This window comes from Stenella coeruleoalba (genome assembly GCF_951394435.1).
Source record: "Stenella coeruleoalba genome assembly, chromosome: 10".
In the NCBI taxonomy this organism is placed as follows: Eukaryota; Metazoa; Chordata; class Mammalia; order Artiodactyla; family Delphinidae; genus Stenella; species Stenella coeruleoalba.
This window is the reverse complement of record NC_137156.1, coordinates 59170491-59188985: the sequence shown is the minus strand read 5'-3', so window position 1 is coordinate 59188985 and position 18495 is coordinate 59170491. Positions and strand designations below refer to the sequence as shown.

The following is an 18495-nucleotide window of genomic DNA, read 5'->3' as shown; positions in this document are numbered from 1 at the left end:
AAGAGGTCCAGGCACTGGTAGAAGGTCACTGAGCTGTTTACAGAGGGGCCAGCCCCCAATTCCAGGGCTATGGGCTCCAAGCCCAGTCTTCTCTCCAACAAGGAGCATGAAGACCCCGGGGACACAGGGCCCTGCGTTTGCATCCTTAGCAGAGAGGTTGGTATCAGTGGCTTACTGCAGCAACTTAAACACTGATTAGTTCTCAAGGAGAAAACCTGTTCATCGTTAATGATCTTAAGTGGTCAACGGATCCTCCTTCCGTGTTTCCTTCCAAATCGCCCTTGGGGACTGGGCCCAAGCAAGGCTATGAGGTGCCAGTAAAGTTGTCTTTCTGAGGCTTTGCAGTGGAAAGCGATAGTTTGGGAGACCCTCCGCAGGAACCCCCGGGTTGCCAGGGGCTCGCAGTGCACCGCACCCCTTGGAGGAGAGATCGAGGCGACGTCCCCAGGCCTTGCGCAGCGCCCCTCGCCCCCCAGCCTCGGCTCATCACCCAGCGGACCGGCGGGCGGGGCCCATTCCTTCCTAGCACCTGGGCCCCTGCTTCAGGCGGCTGTGGCTGCTCGAGCCCGGGGCAGGGCTTTTATTGTGAAAGGAGCTCCCCCCTCCCGCGCTTTCGGGGAAGTGGGGAGGCTGGGCCGGGACTCGACGCCAGGACTTTGCAAACTCTGCAAACGTCCCTAGCTGATTGAGGAGGCTCGAGGCTGCGGGAAGGCTACCGCAGAACGAGAGATCCCGCGTGTGCATTCTCCTAGACCTCCTCTAACGAAGCCTAACCTCAGAGCATCCTGCCGCGCATCGCCTGCCCCGGAATTGGCCGCTAGAAAGCTGTGGCCCCTCGGTCTGGATCCCGCGTCCCGGGAAGCCCGGAGAGCCAAGGTGCCGGGGGCGGGCCGGGGCGGCGGGATGAGCTGGCGAGCAGGCTGAGCGCGCCGAGGAGCCGGTCCAGCCACCGAGGGGGACATGGTAGGAACCACGGGAGGGGACGCGCGTGTGGGGTGGGCACCCAGACAGGTGACCGTGGGAAGCGCCCCCGCTCCGGGCGCGCTGAGCCTGCGCAGCCTCCTGGGGCCAGAATTGTTCCCCGAAAGTTGCAGGAGGGCGGGTACTTAGGTCGCTGGCAATCGGCTTTTCTGCTTGCCTTGGCGGGGGGGAGGACCGTAATAAGGCGGCTTTCCTTCTGGACCTGCACACCCTGGCTGCACTGTAGCCCTCTGGCAGCGCTGCACAAACTCCATCCAATCCACAGCGCAGGGAGAGGAAAGGATTCCATGGGACACCCAAGGCAGCCTTTGGAGTCACTTTATTCCTCAGAAAAATGCGTGTGAATTCTGTATTAGCTTGTATCTTAGCCATGTTTTAATATTAAGAAGTAATGCCTTGGGACTTTCCTGGTGGCACAGTGGTTAGGAATCTGCCTGCCAATGCAGGGGATGGGGGTTCAATCCCTGGTCCGGGAAAATCCACATGCCGCAGAGCGACTAAGCCCGTGCACCATAACTACTGAGCCTGTGCTCTAGAGCCCGCGAGCCACAACTACTGAAGCCAGCACGCCTAGAGCCTGTGCTCTGCAACAAGAAAAGCCACCACAATGAGAAGCCCGCGCACCGCAACCAAGAGTAGCCCCCGCTCACTGCAACTAGAGAAAGCCCGTGCACAGCAACAAAGACCCAACACATACAAAAAAAAAAGAGAAGTAATGCCTTACACTTATTACCATAGAATTAATTTGGCCCTGGTAAAGTTCAAATGCCTGTCTCCCAGTGCCCCATTTCCCACCACCTCCTGGGACCACAGGGCAGGTATGGGAGCACTGGATGGCCTGGGGCATCATTCATGAAGCCAGGGACCTTGTGAACAGTGGCCCTTCCATCGATAAAACTCACAAACACCAACAAGCAGGAAAAATAGACCCTTTGAGAATGTGATCCGGGCAGCTTAAAGCACAGGTGCAGCCTCAGGAAAAGGGCTTCCCTCAGCACTGGCTGCTGATCAGCTCTGCTTCCAGGTAGAAGCTACATGGAGCTGCCAGCCCCCCACCCCTCCTGCAGTTCACCGTCCTTCCCCGGGGGCAGGGGCTGGTGTCAGCTACTAGGATGACTTTGAACTCTGAAGGAACCCAGAGGGGCTCTCCTGTCTGCTTCTATGGACAGCCCTCCCCCTCCCCGCCCCAAGCTCATAGAGGGCAGATTGGAGCTCAGGGGAGATTCTCCTCAAGGAGCTTAGCTGTGGGGCTGGAGTTGAGAAGGTGCCCAGAGATTGCCCTGTAGGATGGATGGTCTCTGGGAGAATAGTTCCCTGTGTTCCAGGGTGTCCTGGCAGTGTCAGAACCAAAGGCAGGAGCCTGGTCACCAGGAGCGGGGCCTATGAGGCTGGGTGTGTGTGTGTATTTCACTTTACCCCTGCATAACACCTTCTCCGCAATCCTCAGAGTTTTTTGTTTTTTCCCCTCAAGGCTGCTAAAGAGGAGTTAATAATGGAATCTTGAGGTTGGAAAAGGGGAGTGATCAGAGGTACAGGAAGTGAAAAGTGTGGAGATTTTTTTTTACCACAAAATTCCCTATTTGGTGGCCAGAGTGTTTGCAGAAGAGAGCACGGGCTAAGGCCACCCACTCAGGGCTGTTACTGCTGTCTACAGGAGTATTCTGTCCATGGCAGAGCCTCTCAGGCCTCCTGTGGTGGAGGCCGGTGCAGGAGGGAGAAGATACCTGCCTTCTGCTCGGGCAGCCTCTGGGCGCCAGTGGAGTGATTGCTCCACTGCCAGGGTGGGCTTCCTGTTTCCGTGAGCCAGCAGCCTCCTGGCTTCTCATCCTCAGTTCTGGGGTGTGTTAGGAAGAGGACTTGAGTCAGGATTTCACTGTGTCTGGGTCCACTTGCCAGAGAGAGGGGCCTGATGGGCAACCTCTGGCAGCAAAATGGCCTTGGAGATCTGAAGGTTTCCTTTGCTTCTCCCTCTGAATGAAGGGTGTTGTGGTCCAGAGGCCTGGGGGCCCAGCATTGGCAGGAACCAGTATAGGAGGAGACAGGGGACCAGGAGTCCTCAGTTTCTTCCTCTGTAAAATGAGAGATTAAACTAGATGTCCTTTGAGGTGGCATTTAGCTCCAAAAATGGATGATGCCTGAATAATTCTGAGGTTGGACCCCAGCGCTGGTGTTGACCTCTTCTTCTCATGGGTAGCTAAGAGGGTGTGAGGGCGAAGTGGTTCTCAGCACTGACTCTCAGTGCTCCCTAGACCAAATCCAAGGTGGGACCCAGACCAAGAAGTTTTTAAAAACGAAGTCTCTCTAGATGATCGCAGTATGCAGCCAGGACTGAGAACCACCAGGGCTAGAGGGCTGAGGGAACAGAAACTGCGCCTACCCAGATGTCCCTGCATCTATGGAACTGCTACTCTTTGAGATAGTCCTAAAATAGAAGGCTTTGGTGAACTTCAGCTGGGAAATGATATATGTTATATGCCCCTCTTGGAGGATCTTTCCACAGAGAAACTTCTTTTAATTCATTGAAACTGAGACGTGAACTTCCCCAGCTTGTTTGAATATTCAGTAATTCCTTAACACCATCTTATTACCAATCCAAGGTACCTAAAATGGGAAAGCCTGAGTTAGAAATATAAAAAGTCTGGAATCCTTAAATGTCTTTTTTGCAAAAGTGAACATTGAGCTGCGGGACCTGTAAGGGCATTTTTGATCATCATGAAGGGGCTGTGAGTCTCTGCCAGGGCTTGGTGTGTGTATTTCTAAAGCTAAGAGTGGGACACTTGTCCCTTTCCTTACAATAATGGTGGGAGACTTGATGTATGCTGAACACTTTGAACTTGGATGAAAAATATTGATAGAAGAAGTTAAGACTATTACTGCCAACTTAAAAAAAGTTTTCTTTCTGGTCCTTGGGGGATAAAAAATATATATGATAACAAAATATATGAAATATAATATATTTTATATAACAGCCATCCTGCCAACTTCTACAGGTAACCTTGGTTATCATTTTGGTGTATCTTCTACTCTCTTTGAGTATTATTTTAAAGAGTTGTATACCAAACATGCAGTTTTGCAGTCTGATGTGTTTTACTTCACTTTTTGTCAAAGCAAGTTTCCATGTGTGCATCTCTAAAAAGATCTTCATCGCTGTACTTTCAATGCTCAGTACCATGATTTTGATAATCATCTCCCTGCGTGTGGACTTCAGGTCATTTCCACTTCGGGGCTGTTTTCAGTGGCATGGGGCCAGCTTCTGATCATCCATGGAAATGGAAATGGGGATCTGAGTGCCTGGTGAAGTGGCACAAGCACAGATTCCTTCAGCCTCTTCGTCAAAAATTTTACTGCAGCCATGCTTGAGGGCCCAGAGTGTGGGTGTAGGAGGAGTTTCCTCTTGTCTCTCTTCACTCTACTATGAGCATGTCATCACGCAGGCCGTGGAGAGAAGGGGGTTCCAGGAGAGCCCACACGTAGGTCAGTTCTCCTCGGAAGAACCAAGACCTCAAGTCCCTGGAGGTTAAGACTCAGAGGGGAATCTCTAGGTGAAGGGGCTAAGGCCAGAGAAGCGGTGTGACCTTCTCAAGGTCACTCAGAGCCGGGCTAGAGCCCAGGTCTCCTAGTTCTTCACTCCTCCACCCCAACCCTACAGGTTCCATCAGACACTGTGGCTTCTTCATATTCTTGAGGCCTTTGGTGCAGCTTGGAGTGGTGGAGCAAAGGCACAGGGTTTGAAATCAGAACGAGGTTTGTGCCAGACGAGCTACCGTGCAGCTTTGAGTAAGCACTCTAGTGCTCTGAAGCCCAGGCCCCTCGTGTGTAAAATGGGCTTATACTAAGGGGTTGCTCTGAGGAGCAAAAGGAATCTTGGAGGTGAAACCACTTGGTACCCCAAAGGTGGTATAAGAATGGGGGTTTGACAAAGAACCCACAAAAATAAGTTTTCTTTTTGTCGGGACCTAAAACAAACAGTAAGGAAGTCATCAATGTATTTCATTCAGTACCTGACTAGGGGGTGCTTCTGGGACTCTAAGTGTGGACCAAGTGTAGACAGATTCTAACCTAAAGTAGTTTTCTTGCTCCTTTAGATCTCTCTTCTCACCAGGCAGGAAATACCCAGCCCGTAGGAGATGTTTGCCCTCTGTGTGCTCTGGGCCTCCTTGCTGAATGCTGGCTGGGTGAGAAGGCAGCCCCACTCAGCCGCAGCCCCTGAGGTCTAATGACGGGGTGCCCTGGGAAATCACCCTGCCGAAGGTCTGGGTGAAGCCCTCAGGTTCTCGGGCTCAGCCAGAGAAGAGAAGAGGTTAACCAGTTTTGGAATCAGAACTGGGAATCAGGACTTCCAGCCCTTGGAGCCTGCAGGGAATTTGATACCCTCTCTTGTGGGCACCTCCCTCATGGAGCAGCTCCTAATACATACACAAGCCAGGTTCTGTAGGGCTGGCTGGGGGGGAGCAGAGGGGTTTAAATAATCCACTGATCCCAACCTGACCAAGCAGGAGTTGGTCCAAAAACAGGGGGTTGGAAGGGGTAGGAGGGGGGTGGGGGAACTGATAGGCCTCACAAAGAAGTGAGCAAAGGCCTTAGCAGTTTCAGGGGCCAGGGAGAGAAATGTGCTTCAGATGGGCCGCAAAGATGCTGACAGTCCCCTCAGAAGAGGTCTGGGAGGCTAGCCCTCCCTCCCTACCAGGGTGCTGACGTAGAAGCAGGGTGCTTCCGGTTTCTTTGAGGCCTGGGTGCCTGAGCCACCTGGGCTTTCTTTGCTTGGATTGTTTTTTTGATGTGACTGCTAAAGTGTTTCCATCTGGGGCCTTCGGGGTGCAATCCCTGTATTGTCTGAATGTGTCTACATAGGCCTGCGTCTGATGGGCCACCTGGCCTGAGAGTGAGGATGGAACAGGGGTTTGTGGGTGACCCCCAGGCTGCCCTTCTCTGTGTGTCCCCCCCCCCCCCCCCCCCCGCACCATGTGCACATATTCTTGGAAGTGGCCTTGGGGCTCCAGAACTGCTTACTGAGAGGGAGCCAGAAGGTGCTTTAAGGTAGCAGCCGGTGAACTCAGAGGTGAAGGGGGTAAGAGTGAAAGGTGGGGAGAGGGCCTCCGCTGGTCTCCAGGCCTTGACTAGTTCTGAACCAACATGGGTCTCCTTTGGCTAGGGCCTGAGTCATATTCCCTGTGGCTTTGGAATTTTTTTTTAATTAATTAATTTATTTTTGACTGCATTGTGTCTTTGTTGCTGCACACGGGCTTTCTCTAGTTGCGGCGAGCGGGGGCTACTCTTTGTTGCGGTGCGCGGGCTTCTCATTGCGGTGGCTTCTCTTCTTGCGGAGCACGGGCCCTAGGCACACGGGCTTCAGTAGCTGTGGCACGTGGGCTCAGTAGTTGTGGCGCACGGGCTTAGTTGCTCGCGGCATGTGGGATCTTCCCGGACCAGGGCTCGAACCCATGTCCCCTGAATTGGCAGGCGGATTCTTAACCAATGTGCCACCAGGGAAGCCCGGCTTTGGAATTCTTGAGGGAGGTTTTTGGAGTGATGGAACTGTTGTGTCCTGATCATGGCGGTGGTTCTATGCACATGTTCAGACTTATAGAACTGTATATAAAAATTTTAGTTTTACTGAAAAAATAATAGAAGAAATAGTTAAAAAAGAAGAAGAAGAAGAGGGAAAAGCAGTCTAGCAGAAGGAACGATGTGAGCAAAGCCCTAAAGGCAAAGGTGAGCTATCAAAGTTGCCTGGGAGGGAGTTGGGGGAAACCTTCTGGAAATGGGGGAGGCAGAGCCTGGAAATGGGGCACAAGTGGTGTAGCCAGGAGGGAATTTGTGTTATTATTCTGAGGACAGAGCGGGCAATGGAAGGACTTTGGAGCTTGGAGAGGTGGGACTGTGTTTGCATTTTAGAGAGCAGTTTCCAAGGGAGGGGAGACTCCGGGGTGTGGGGTGGAGGGGGAGCGTCTGGGGAACGATTATGATCCCAGTGGACCAGAGGGAGGAATGGCCCTGTGGCTGGCCAGAGGGAGCAGGGGTGGGAGATATTTGGGCAGGAGAACCTCCAACCCTTGGCAACCTGAGGGCAAGTCAAGAGCAACTTCTGTTTCTTGCTCAGGCATCTGGGTGCAGAGGTTTCTGTGCCTTTCTCCTCTCTCCTCATCTCTATTTTATTTATCTTATGGGGTCCTTTAACTAGTCACATTTAGAAGTAACCATGATATAGAAGGTACTTATTTAAAAATGATACTAACCATTTCAGCTGTATAAAATGGATCACTATGGTATATTCTTAAGAGCCACGGTGAAGTGTCTGACATTTCTCCCTTCATCCTCTGGATTGGTTTTGCCATTATAATCATAAAAATAGGCTAGAGGTAGTGGCAATGGTAAGTGAGTACGGTGTTATTTATGCCGCTCCAGCCACCTTGCCTGCAGCCCCTGAGGCCCTCTGCCAGGCAGCGCAGCCACAGAGGTCCCCTTCCTCCTGGCCTCCAGGCCCTGCTGGAGGGTGGGCAGGGCTGCGGCTGCTCCATCTCTCCTGGCCAGCTTCCCTGCCTGCCATGGGCTTGGGCTTGGGTTTCTGCTAAGTGGCCGCAGGAAGGGCTATGTCATATGCTGTTTACTTGCGGCCAGTTTTTGTTTGGCTTTCAAGGGTATTTGCTTGCAGTGAGCAAACAGCTTCTTCCAGAACCATCTGGAGACTTCAGATCCTTCCATCTTGGCTTGGGCAGCATGGTCACGGTTCCACGTTCAGAAGCCAAGTCGGGTAGGGGTTTTTACAAAAATGCCTTCAGCCAAAGAGCTGGTCAAAGACAGCAGAGGGGTTAGGGCTAGAAGAGAGAAAGGGAGAGAAAAAAGAGAAGAGTAACAGCTGGAGGTGTATGGATGTGAGACGAGTAGACTGAGGCTCAGAGACAGAAAGGACGGCCCCGGGGAGGCCCTTTCACCCCTCGGCAGGCGTGTGGAGCCCACAGGTGCCCCTCGAAGTCTGAGCATGCCAGTCGGGGGACACAGGATCGGGGCTGCGCTGGGCACAGTGCTCCGGGCTGGATTTCAGCGGCGTGCTGCCCTCTGGCAGAGCAGTGATGCTCTCTGCTGGCCTGGCTGCCTAGGGCTGACTGCCACTGCCTCTCTGCGCTTCCTGTGTCCCCGTGTCTGCCCTGTGCTCCTGCCAGGGAACTTTATCAGCAGAACAGACTTGGTCGTCCAGCAGCTGGCCTTGCCTCTGTCCAGGCTGGTTTCGCATCCATGCTATGAGTTGCCTTCCAGTGCACTAGGTACCGGAGAATTCTCAAGACATTCTGTCTCTTATATCTCAGTCTCCACGTTTCCTGAAAGGAGTTTATCCATGAAAGTCCAATCCTCCATTCCAAGTTTCCTTCATATACACACACAGGCAACTTACACCTCCCTCAGTAATTTCTACAGCCTAAGTAATTAGCGCAGCAGTGTTGTGTATGGTCATGTTCTCATCTGGACTGTAAACTAAAGGCAGAGGCCGTGCCTTTCTTCTTCATTCTGGCCATGATTTAAAACTTTGCTTTAGTACTTTTAAATGCTTGGGGTCTTATTTGAGGTGGGAAGGGAAGACCCACATACAGTTAAACCTGTAACCTTAGAAGGTCATAATTTCAGAAAGTACAGGATCCGTAACCCCCTTCATCCTTTTCTCCAAAGGAAATGAAGGAACTCCAGCCCCAGTGATAATGTGATAACTGGTTTCCAGCCAGGTGGATGGAAGAGGCGGGGGGAGTAGCGGACTCACGCTGTGCCCAGGCTGGGATGAGGGCTTTGGGTTGTGCTGCCTGGGATGCCTGGGCCCAGTGGAGGTGGAGGCTGCAGCCAGTTTGAGGCTGGGATGGCCAGTGAATAGGCCATTTGGATGCCCATCCCTGTGCTGGGAGGAGGGTGGGGGCAGGGCACACAGGCCTCTTTCTCCAGGACAAAGTGGCTCTGTTGTCTGTTCACACAGAAGCTCAGTGTGTACCTGTTGGGGGACCTGGTTCCCGGCTGGGGAACTGGCCACCGGCAGCGGTGGCCTCCTGGACAGTACTCCCTCCCGGCCTCCCCTCACACCCAGCCACTGTCTGCAGGCCCCAGTCCGAGTCAGCTCCTACAGTTCTGTCTCACCCTCCTCCCCCCTGCTCTCCCCACTTCTCCTGATGCCCTAGAGATCCTGTTGCAAATACAAAGATGCTATTGTATTCCTTCCTTTCAGAACATTCTCTCTTGAAACTCTAGTTTAAATCTCCTCATTTCCCTTTGGAAAGGGCGTAGGGAGGGCTGGGCAATGCCACCCTGTTCAGCCACTTCTCTGGGTGTCAGGAAAGGCTCCTGGTCCTTGTTCACATTCACCCATCTCCTGGGCAGCGGCCCAGGGTGACTGGGCTTAAACTGTAATTGTCACAATACCTTACTTGGTATGGTTTTAAAGCATGAAGGATTCAGAGGTGAGATGTAATCAGAATTGAATTCAAACCCTGCTTATCTCCTGGGGCAAGTCAGTGAAACTTTAACCTCTCGGCCTCTGTTTCCTCTAAGATAACACTGCCTCCTTGTGGGGTTGTGTGTTCGACCTGTAATGAGCATAAAGCACCTCATACGGTAGTCATCAGCACATAGTAAGTGCTCAGTTAATGGGAGCTGTGGTTACCTTGTCCCTAGACAACAGATAGAAGATGCAGCAAGGAGATGCAGCAAGGCCTGGGCCACTAGGACTGTTAGTAGGATCCTTCAGTGCATCAGGGGAGCAGGAGTTGGGGGGTATCCTTGGACCCTAGCTCCCATGCAGAAGAGATTCTGGAGTGGGGGAATTAGGGAAATATGTGCTATAAAGGGCCTGCCTTTATATAAGCCATATGGATCTATGCCTATAACGGTGAACTAGAGAAAGGCAGAATCAGATGGTACCAGGTCAAGGGTACCAGTTCAAGGATTCTTGACCGGGATCCATGCCTAGAATTCAGAGGAGCTCTAAACTTGGATGAAGAAAAGTTCCATCTTTATTTTCTCTAATCTCTAACAGAAATTCAGCATTTCTTTAATAATGAATGTAGGCACTGACCACAGTAGCCTTAGCAAGACCTGTGACTTTGTCACCAAGAGGAATCAGAGAGTTTACAACGTGAGAGTAGAACCAGATCCTTTGAAATATAGTCTTTACTCCTCACTACTTTGAAAGTGCATTGGTTATTAGATGTGCTGACAGATCTCATTATTTAATGGGTTAATAAAGAAGCACATGCATTATTATATCACAAATTTGTTTTTTGGAATATTTTGATGACTGTGTTTCAGTATAATTGATTGCCTTTGTAACCCTATGCCTTTTATTTATACATTAAAAAAAAAAAAAAAAAGCATCCTGAGAAAGAGCCATGTCTTTACCAGGCGGCTGAAGTAGTCTTTGGTACTAAAAAGATTCAGAAGTCCTGCTTCTGTGTAGATGTTTGTCTGGGTGACCTGATCTTGGAATATGCCAAGAGTCCCCTTTGTCTAAAAATGTCTTTCCTCACCTTCTACTCCGGGATCATTAAAAAATAATCTTCAACAAACTTCTAGTGAGTGCTGGCCTCTGTGCTGGCTGAGGGAAGATCATTCCGCCTTAGAGCTAATAACAACAAATACTTGTGTTGGGCTTTGTAGCTTTCTTATCCATTATCTCATTGAGTCTTTAATCCTTCAAGTGTTAAGGCTGGTATCATTAGATCCATTTTAGAGAGCAATAAATAAAGTAACTAAGAGATCAATGATGCTGTAATTGCTGAGTCATGCAGTTCATAAGTATGAAGGATTTTAAGGTGGGCCCTACAACCAGGAATCTGAGTCTCTTTCCACTTGATCAACCTGAAAATTCTCACACTTAGATGCAGCTGTTTTCTTTTGGTAGCATCTATGGAAATTTTCTGTTGAAAGTAAATATTCTTGGAAATTAGTTTCTTGTGTAGAGCGTTACCCTGAGGGTCTGGGTCCCAGGAGTGTCTTGTTTAGACATAGGGGAGGGAAGGGCAGTGGCTGGAGTAGGAGCCCTGGGAGTGGGCGAGATCTGGATTCATGGAGAGGACAGAGGACAGCCTCGAGGGGCATGAGGGCAGGAGACACAGGCAGTGGGGTGTGTTGGAGTTTGACTCTCCTTGTGTGTTTTGCTTGGGGAGCCTCTAACACTTACGCCAGACATCAAAGCAGCATCACCATGACGGGGCTGAGAGAGTCCCGGTCTCTGGAAGCCTCTGAGGAGACTGCCTGGACTGGGCCGAGAGGGCATGCAATGGGCAAGCAGAGCATTTTCTTTGTATCACGAAAACAGAGACCTGCTCCCCTTCTCTGGCTCTGAGAGGGTCACTGTGACACCAAGGGGTACTTCCTGTCATCTCTTGTCGCTGGCTATGGCTTTCTCCCTAGTTAGATAGTGAACCGCTGGAAGGCAGCAGCTCTCCCCAGAGCTCCCAATGTGGCACAGACGTAGAACTCAACAGGTATCTTCACTGGATGGTAGCCTCCACATCTTATATTTAAATCTCCCCAGAGTCCAGCCTAGTACGACTTTCTGAGATAATGGAAATGTTCTCCTCTGCGCTGTCCACCACGGTGGCCACTACTCCCAGGTAGTGGAGTTGAGTACTTGAAATGTGGTTAGAACAACCAGGAATGGAAATTTTTAATTTTAATTAATTTAATGTAAATAGTTACACGTGGCTCATGGCTCTCATATTGGACAGTGCAGCTCTGGACCGAGAAGTATAAACTGAAGTGCTTATGGAGCCTGGGCTGCTGGCATAAGTGAAAGAAGTGGGCTGGGTATAATGAAGAAAAAAGCAATCTATGTTTTGTTTTCTCAAATTGTCTTGAGCTGTGGTCAGAGAAGTGTTTATCTCCTATGAAAAACAATAAAGCAAGTGAGATTCCAAAGGCAACTGTCCTTCCTTCTCTTGGGAGACAGACAATAGGGAGTGGTGGAGCCTGTGGTGAATGGCAGAAGAGCATATCATTGAGAGAGGGAGCCATACTTGACTCCGGCCATATGAGAATGTGGGCCCAAGTTGTGGCTAGAACTTCCCCCTTTTCAGAGGAAGCCGGAAATCTGGATTTTTGTGGGAAATATCCTGGTTTTTCAACATTGGCTTGAATTTATTCAAAACATTTCAAGCCAAACAAAACGCATCTGCAGGCCAGATTTGGCCCAAGGATCCCAGTTTACAAACTCTCCTCTAGGCCTTATTCTGGAGACGTCCATATGACCTGCTGTGACTGGGATGGATTTAAGGCAAAGAGTGAGGTGGATTTTCCCCTTAGTGTCCCTCATTGGCTCAGCCGCGTGTTGTCACGGGTTTGGTTGGAATTGGGGGGAAGTGTGTATGTAGGAAACAGACCTGCTCCCCCCACCCACCAACTCTTCTCTGGGGCTGTGTCCTGGCCTCTGAGCAGCCAGAGAGTAGAAATCTCTGGAAGGCTGGCACAGAATGGCCCAGAGAGAAACTTTAGTTTTTCAGCCTCAATCCCCACTCCCAGGCCTGAGACCAAAATGTATGGCTGTTAATACCAAGGCAGCCAGAGAAAATTTCCAACAAATGGCAGGGTCTCAAATATTCCATCAGGCCCGCGGTGTTCCCACACTAGTGCTCTTGTGAGCTGGAACAAAATGGTAATTCAGTTATGGGTATGGAGAGGGCTCTTGGGGCAGCCAGCGGGGCTGGAAAAGCCCCAGCATATAATCAGCGAAGAGATTAGAGCAGAGCAACCAGTTGGCAGGGAGGGGGAGAGAAAGGACATGTCGTTTAGCCCCCTCCCATCTCGGGAGTTGGGGGTTCGCAGGCCCACGTGATGGGCATGTGTTGTGAGCGCAGGTGCCAGGAACCCTGCCATGGAGGTAACCCCATGCGTCCTGCTAGAAAATTATGATCAGTTATGAGTAAACATAACTATATTTCAGGTTCTGTTTTGCATGTTTTACCTACAACAGCTCATATAACTTTCACAGTACTTGGTGGAGTGATCTTATTTTTATGAGTGACAAGTCACATTTTTTTCCCCACCAGAATGTCACCATCATAAGGGGAGTGACTTTTGTCTGTTTTCATGATGTTTCACTTCTGCTTGGAGCAGTGCTTGGCTCAGGAATATCTGCTCAATGAGCTAGTGAATGGTCCACCCTATGAGGGGGGTGCCATTCTTATCGCCACAGTACAGGTGAGGAAATGGAGGCCCAAGTTCACACAGCCAGGATGCAGTGGAGCTGGAATCAACATTCAGGCAGCCTGCCTCTGAACCTATGTGTCATTAAGGGGCTGGTGGTGGTAGGTGAGCCTGGGGAGCTGCTGCATCCCTCTGGGACCAGAGATGAAGCTTGCCAAACAGCTTGGGGACTGGGGGAAGGTCGTGGTGAGCAGATTTGCCCTGGGGGTTGGTCCTGAGGTCAGGGACTGAGTGGGGCCCCCGGGGACATTTGGATGTGGGTGTTCAGTCCCTTGCTCAGCCTATACCCCCTTGCTCAGTGGGCTGTGGGCCGTCCTCACTAAGCCTGAGGGCAGGGGGCTCCCTGGAGAGTGTGCACAACCCCCAAGAGGCTGTTTGTCTTTCTGATGACAAGTAGGTCACTCTGTCCTGGAGCAGAGACCTGGCAGCTGTGCCCCTGCGGTGGGAAGACATCTTAAAGACTGTGTGGCCCATCCCTGCAGCAGCCAGGGTAGGGACTGTATTAGTTTCCCCTTGATGCTGTCATAAATTACCATAGACTTCGTGGGCTAAAACAACACAAATTTGTTCTCTTACAGTTCTGGTCAGAAGTCCGAAATCAGTTTCACTGGGCTGAGGTTAAGGTGTTAGCAAGGATGCTTCCTTCTAGAGGCTCTAGGGTAGAATCCTTTTCCTTGTCTTTTCCAGCTTCTAGTAGCCACCTGTATTCCTTGGCTTGTGGCCCCATCTTCTATCTTCACTCCAATCTCTGCTTCCATCATCATACTGCCTCTACCTCTTCTGTAGTCGTCTTCTTTCGCCTCCCTCTTATAAAGACACTTGTCATTACATTTAGGGCTCACCCAAGTAATCCAGGATAATTTCCCCGTCTCAAGATCCTTAATTTAATCACATCGGCAAAGTCCCTCTTTGCACATAAAGTAACTTTCACGCGTCCCAGGCATTAGGTCCTGGATGTCTTTGGGAGCCCTTATTCAGTTTACCATAGGAGTCATCCAGCCTCTGCTTTGAGGATCATGAGTTACTCCCCGCTCATCAGCTGGCCCTGCGAGGTCAGGCTTGGGCTGTGCTCTCCTAGGGGTCCTGTGGGACCAATGTGACTTCAAATTCCCAAATCAGTAGTAATTAGGTATTTAACAAATAACTTCCAGAGTTAGGTTTACAGCTCTTCAATCGAGTTCTTTTTTGAGTCTGTAGAAACACAGGGAGCTGCAGAATCTCGGAAGTAGAAGGAACTTAGAGAGCGTATAAACCAGGGGTCTCAAACTGGTGGCCCCTGGGCCAAATTAACCAGATTCTCCAGGCTTGGTACTTGATGCTAAGGAGAGGTGAAGGAATCTGGGAAATTGTCTTTCAAGACAACAGCCTCATCTACAAGTCTGTGTATTTCCACATAATTCTGTTTTGCATGTCAGAAGTTAGAAGGTCTAACTCCTTGTACCTTTTTGTAACATTCTTCTATATCATTCCCAGATAGATGGATAAGATGCAGCTCAGGGTCTCAGGAATGCAAACAGGAATTAATACTTTATAAACACTATCCTTCTTACACTTGTTTTAGAGTGCTACTCCCAAGAGATGAACTGTATAATCATCTAACAAGTGGCTGAGGTTATGGACAATTTCATTTTCGATGTATTTGGGGATAGAATGGGGGCATAGAGGACACTGAAGACTAATTTCTCCTCCTTGCTAGTTTTGCCTTTTAGAGTCTTGCCCTGGACACACCTCCCTAACTACATTTTACATTTTCTTGCAGATGGGGAAAAATCTCATTCTTTTGTCATACACTGATGAGGTACCCAGCGGATGCCTGTCCCAGGAGGGAGATGGAGTTCAGCCACATTTTCCTGCCTAGGAGAGCTCTCTCCTTGGTTCCTCTTCCCTTTTTCCACCTCTGCCCCTCCCCCGGTGTGTCCACCGGACACACATCCCAGATGCTCCAGTGTTGGGAACACCCAGCACCAGATCTTCACCTTGGCAGAACTCTGTCTGACCAGGGCTCTGGCATGTTTGCTTGTTTATTCATGAATACAAAGCTGCAGATGGGGGAAACATCGACTGACTTTATCCCTTTCAAAGAGGAGAGCTGAGATTCAAGGTGGGGCGGGGGCGACAGCTCCTGACTTCCAGAAACACCTGATTTTGCCAGGAGCTTCAGTGAGAAATTAGGGAAACAACGTAGGTAAGGGTGAAGGTGGGCCCCTTGGGTTGTCATCAGAGAGCTGGCATTGGGGGGTGTCTGGGGCAACATTACTTTTAAAAATTTACATGACCAGTGAGAGGGCAGTCAGGCTTGCTTTGGAGAAAGAATTTCTGCAGGCTAGAGAGGCTTCCTGCCAACTGGAACCTAGGCTCACTTCTTTCTCTTATCCTGCAGGCTGCTGCCCCTCTCCTCAGGCACCCTTTTTCCCACCTGAGGTTGTGTTTCCTCAAGGCCCCCAGCTGCCCTTGAGGCAGCTCCCTGACCTTTTTCAAGGTCACACACACCCCCCTCTCCTTTTTGGATTCTTCTTATTACCAGAAACTGCACAACATGGAAACTCTGCTGATTAGAAATCTGGTGTTAATTATTGCTAGTCTTCTTCCAAATGTGAATGGAGCTAAGTGGGTCTGCATTCAGACCTCCCTCCCCCAGAATCTCTTGGTAGATGGTCCAAGTGTTTCTCAAGACACATGGTCTCAGAGGCTGAGTGTGCTACTGGAATTTCCCAACTCTGTGGTTTTATTTGTTTGAGACAAAAGACTCAGCCTCTGTTCTAAGGTTGGAGGAAAACTAGATGTGTATAAATTTCTTTCTTTCTTAAGGGATTTTCAAGGGTAGTTTTGATTTAGACTTCAGTTTTGCCTAATTTGCTCTATTAGAATCTAACTCTCCCGTCAGCTGGAACCCCATCGCACTGCAAATTTTATGCTTGCCTTTGTGTTTGTGTTGACAGCTGCATTGGTCCAAGTGATCTGGTGCTGAGGAGTAAACCATTAGGAAACATTGTATGTCTGAAACTGCTCTTATTTTACCCTCACAGTGGGATTGACAGTTTGGCTGAGTATAAAATTCTAAGGCAGAATATAAAACTCTAAGCCAGAAATCATTTTCTGTCAGATTTTGAAGGATTTGCTCAGTTGCGCTCTAGCCTTCCATGTCGCAGTAATGAGGCCAAAGCCTTTCTTATTCTTGATTACTTTGTATAAAACCTGTTTCAGTTGTTTTCTTTCTCTCTGGAAACTTGTAGGGTATTTCCCCCAGTGTTCTGAACTTTCACAATGATGATGTGTCTTGGTTTGTCTTCACCTGGGTTTCCAGTAGCTGAGCCTGAGGCAGAAAGTTTGTGTGCTATTGTTTTGTTGGAGAGTGAGTGCAAGCTCAAGGAACACACAGAGACGCAGGGAGAGATGTTAAGAGGATCCGTTTTTAAGCTGGCTGCTGCTAAGTGTAATGGGCTGCAGGATCTTACGGCCCTACCGAGATGCTGCACACATTGAATTCAGGACCACTTGAATTTATCCACTGAGTTCATTCTCCCAGTGATCAAAGGTTTGCTCCACTCGACCTGAATTTCGCTGTGCTTCCAGGTTGTGTAGTCGTGGGTACCACCCACCTGCTAGTCATGGGGGCCAGGGGAGGGGCAGGTGAGAGGCATAGCAACTGTGGTTAGGCTGTCAGGATGTGCCTAGTGGTGGCTGAAAGAGCCTCAAGTAGCCACCGCTGTGGAGGCTTTGGCGTTGGATGGCTGCAGCAACAAACTGACTCCATGACTATGGGGACAAGCCAGGCCATCGCTAGGGCTGATCCATCAACATGCAAATGTGTGAATGTGTGTGTGTGGTGGTGGGATGCAAATAATTGTGTTCACTACTACTTGGGTCTTCTTTTCAGCCATTTTCTTGGCTACTTGGGGTGGGGGGGGGCCCTGCAATATTTCAATGTTCAGTGTGTAAATGCTTTCTTAAAGCTTCTCTTCTCTACTCTAGGGCAGTGTAGTTCCCTGCCCTCAGTTGTGCCGGATGCTCCCCAGTATACAGATTCCCTGGCTTTCTCTCTCCAGGTCCTTAGCCAGGTGCAGGGGTGCGTTATCTGGCCAAGCAGCATGCTAGCTTCTTCTTAAGTAGACTTGCAAGCAGCCCTCTTGTTTTTGACTCACCTTCACCCCCTCCTCTGGAGGTACTTGGTGGCACCTCTGGACATGTTGGGGTGGCTTCTGCAGGGTAAATCGTGGTGAGTCTTACCCTTCCGCCTTCCTGTTTAGAATCCAGCCTTCGTGGTCTGCTAAGTCCATTGCCATTCACTCACCTATTTTCTAGCGTCCTGAATTTTGCTTCCATTGCCTCCTGCCCAGTTCTCTTTATCCTTGTGGGTTTGTCCCTTAAAAATAAGAGCCCTTTACTGTCATTTTTATGAGGTTTCAGGAGGGCAGAGAGGAATGGCATGTATTTCATCCACCAGTTTTAGATGAACACCAGCATTGCTTTTTCTAAATTGAATTGTTTGGCTCCAGTCGAGCCCTCACCTAGGTAACCCAATATCAGACAGAAAGCCTAGCTTAATTCACCTCTAGAAGCCTTGGCTTTTGAAAACAAAGGCTTTTTATTCTCTCTTGGGGCAGGATGAGGCCAGCTTTCCAGGTTTGCTTGCTTGCTTGCTTGCAGAAGGGTGGCAGGGAGGGAAACAACTCTTGTTCTTTGAGGCTTCTGTAATAGCAGGGACAGAATTCTAGTTAATACACTGATGGAGTCAGCCAGACCCAGGTTTGAATCCCACCTCTACCACTTAGCTATGAGGCTGTGAGGACGAGACGCGAGCTCCCTGTGCCTCAGTTTCCTCAATGCCTGATGTGAACAGTGATGCCTTCCCTAGAGGGAGGTTGCAGGCAGTAAATGAGCTGTTGTGAGTCAAGTACCTGGCGTGGAGCCTGGCACAGGAGGTGTTCCACAATGCTGGCTACAGCCGACGTCATGGAGTTTCCTGGAGGGAGGACCTCCGTGCCTCCAAGACGGTTCCATCTGTGCCCCTAGACATGGCTGCCCAGTTCCTCCCTAGTCCTTTTGAGCCCCAGGCCTCCTGCTGGAAGGAGTTCTATGCCCCATGGTTGTCAGGAAATGCCCCATGAGCCCTCCCACAGGAGGGTCCCTTTATTTCCCCTTCAGCCCACATACTGCCCATCTGATAAACTTGCTCAGGTTCCAAGGGTAGCTTTGTTTTAACCCTCCCAAGGGCTAATCTTCAAGGCATTTCATGGCTGAGCCCTGCTCTCCTGCTGGCAAGCTTCTCTCCAAGAGTATTTAACCCTCTCTGGGGCTCCACAGCCGATGTCCAGAAATTTGGGGCACTGGGCTGGC

At 50.1% G+C, this 18495-nt stretch overlaps 1 protein-coding gene across 2 annotated transcripts in view; it reads left to right on the top strand.

The window, feature by feature from the left end:
- GASK1A (golgi associated kinase 1A) overlaps window positions 1–18495 on the top strand; it is a gene marked incomplete at its 5' end in the record, with an annotated part of 71632 nt that overhangs the window by 9528 nt on the left and 43609 nt on the right. The window contains one exon of one of the 2 annotated variants that reach the window (XM_079932796.1): window positions 672–963. The exons of the other annotated variant lie outside the window; for it this stretch is intronic. Within the exon in view, the coding sequence (XP_079788922.1) occupies window positions 961–963 (3 nt within the window). Of the gene's footprint in view, window positions 1–671; window positions 964–18495 lie in introns of those variants that run through there. 2 annotated transcript variants of the gene reach the window in all.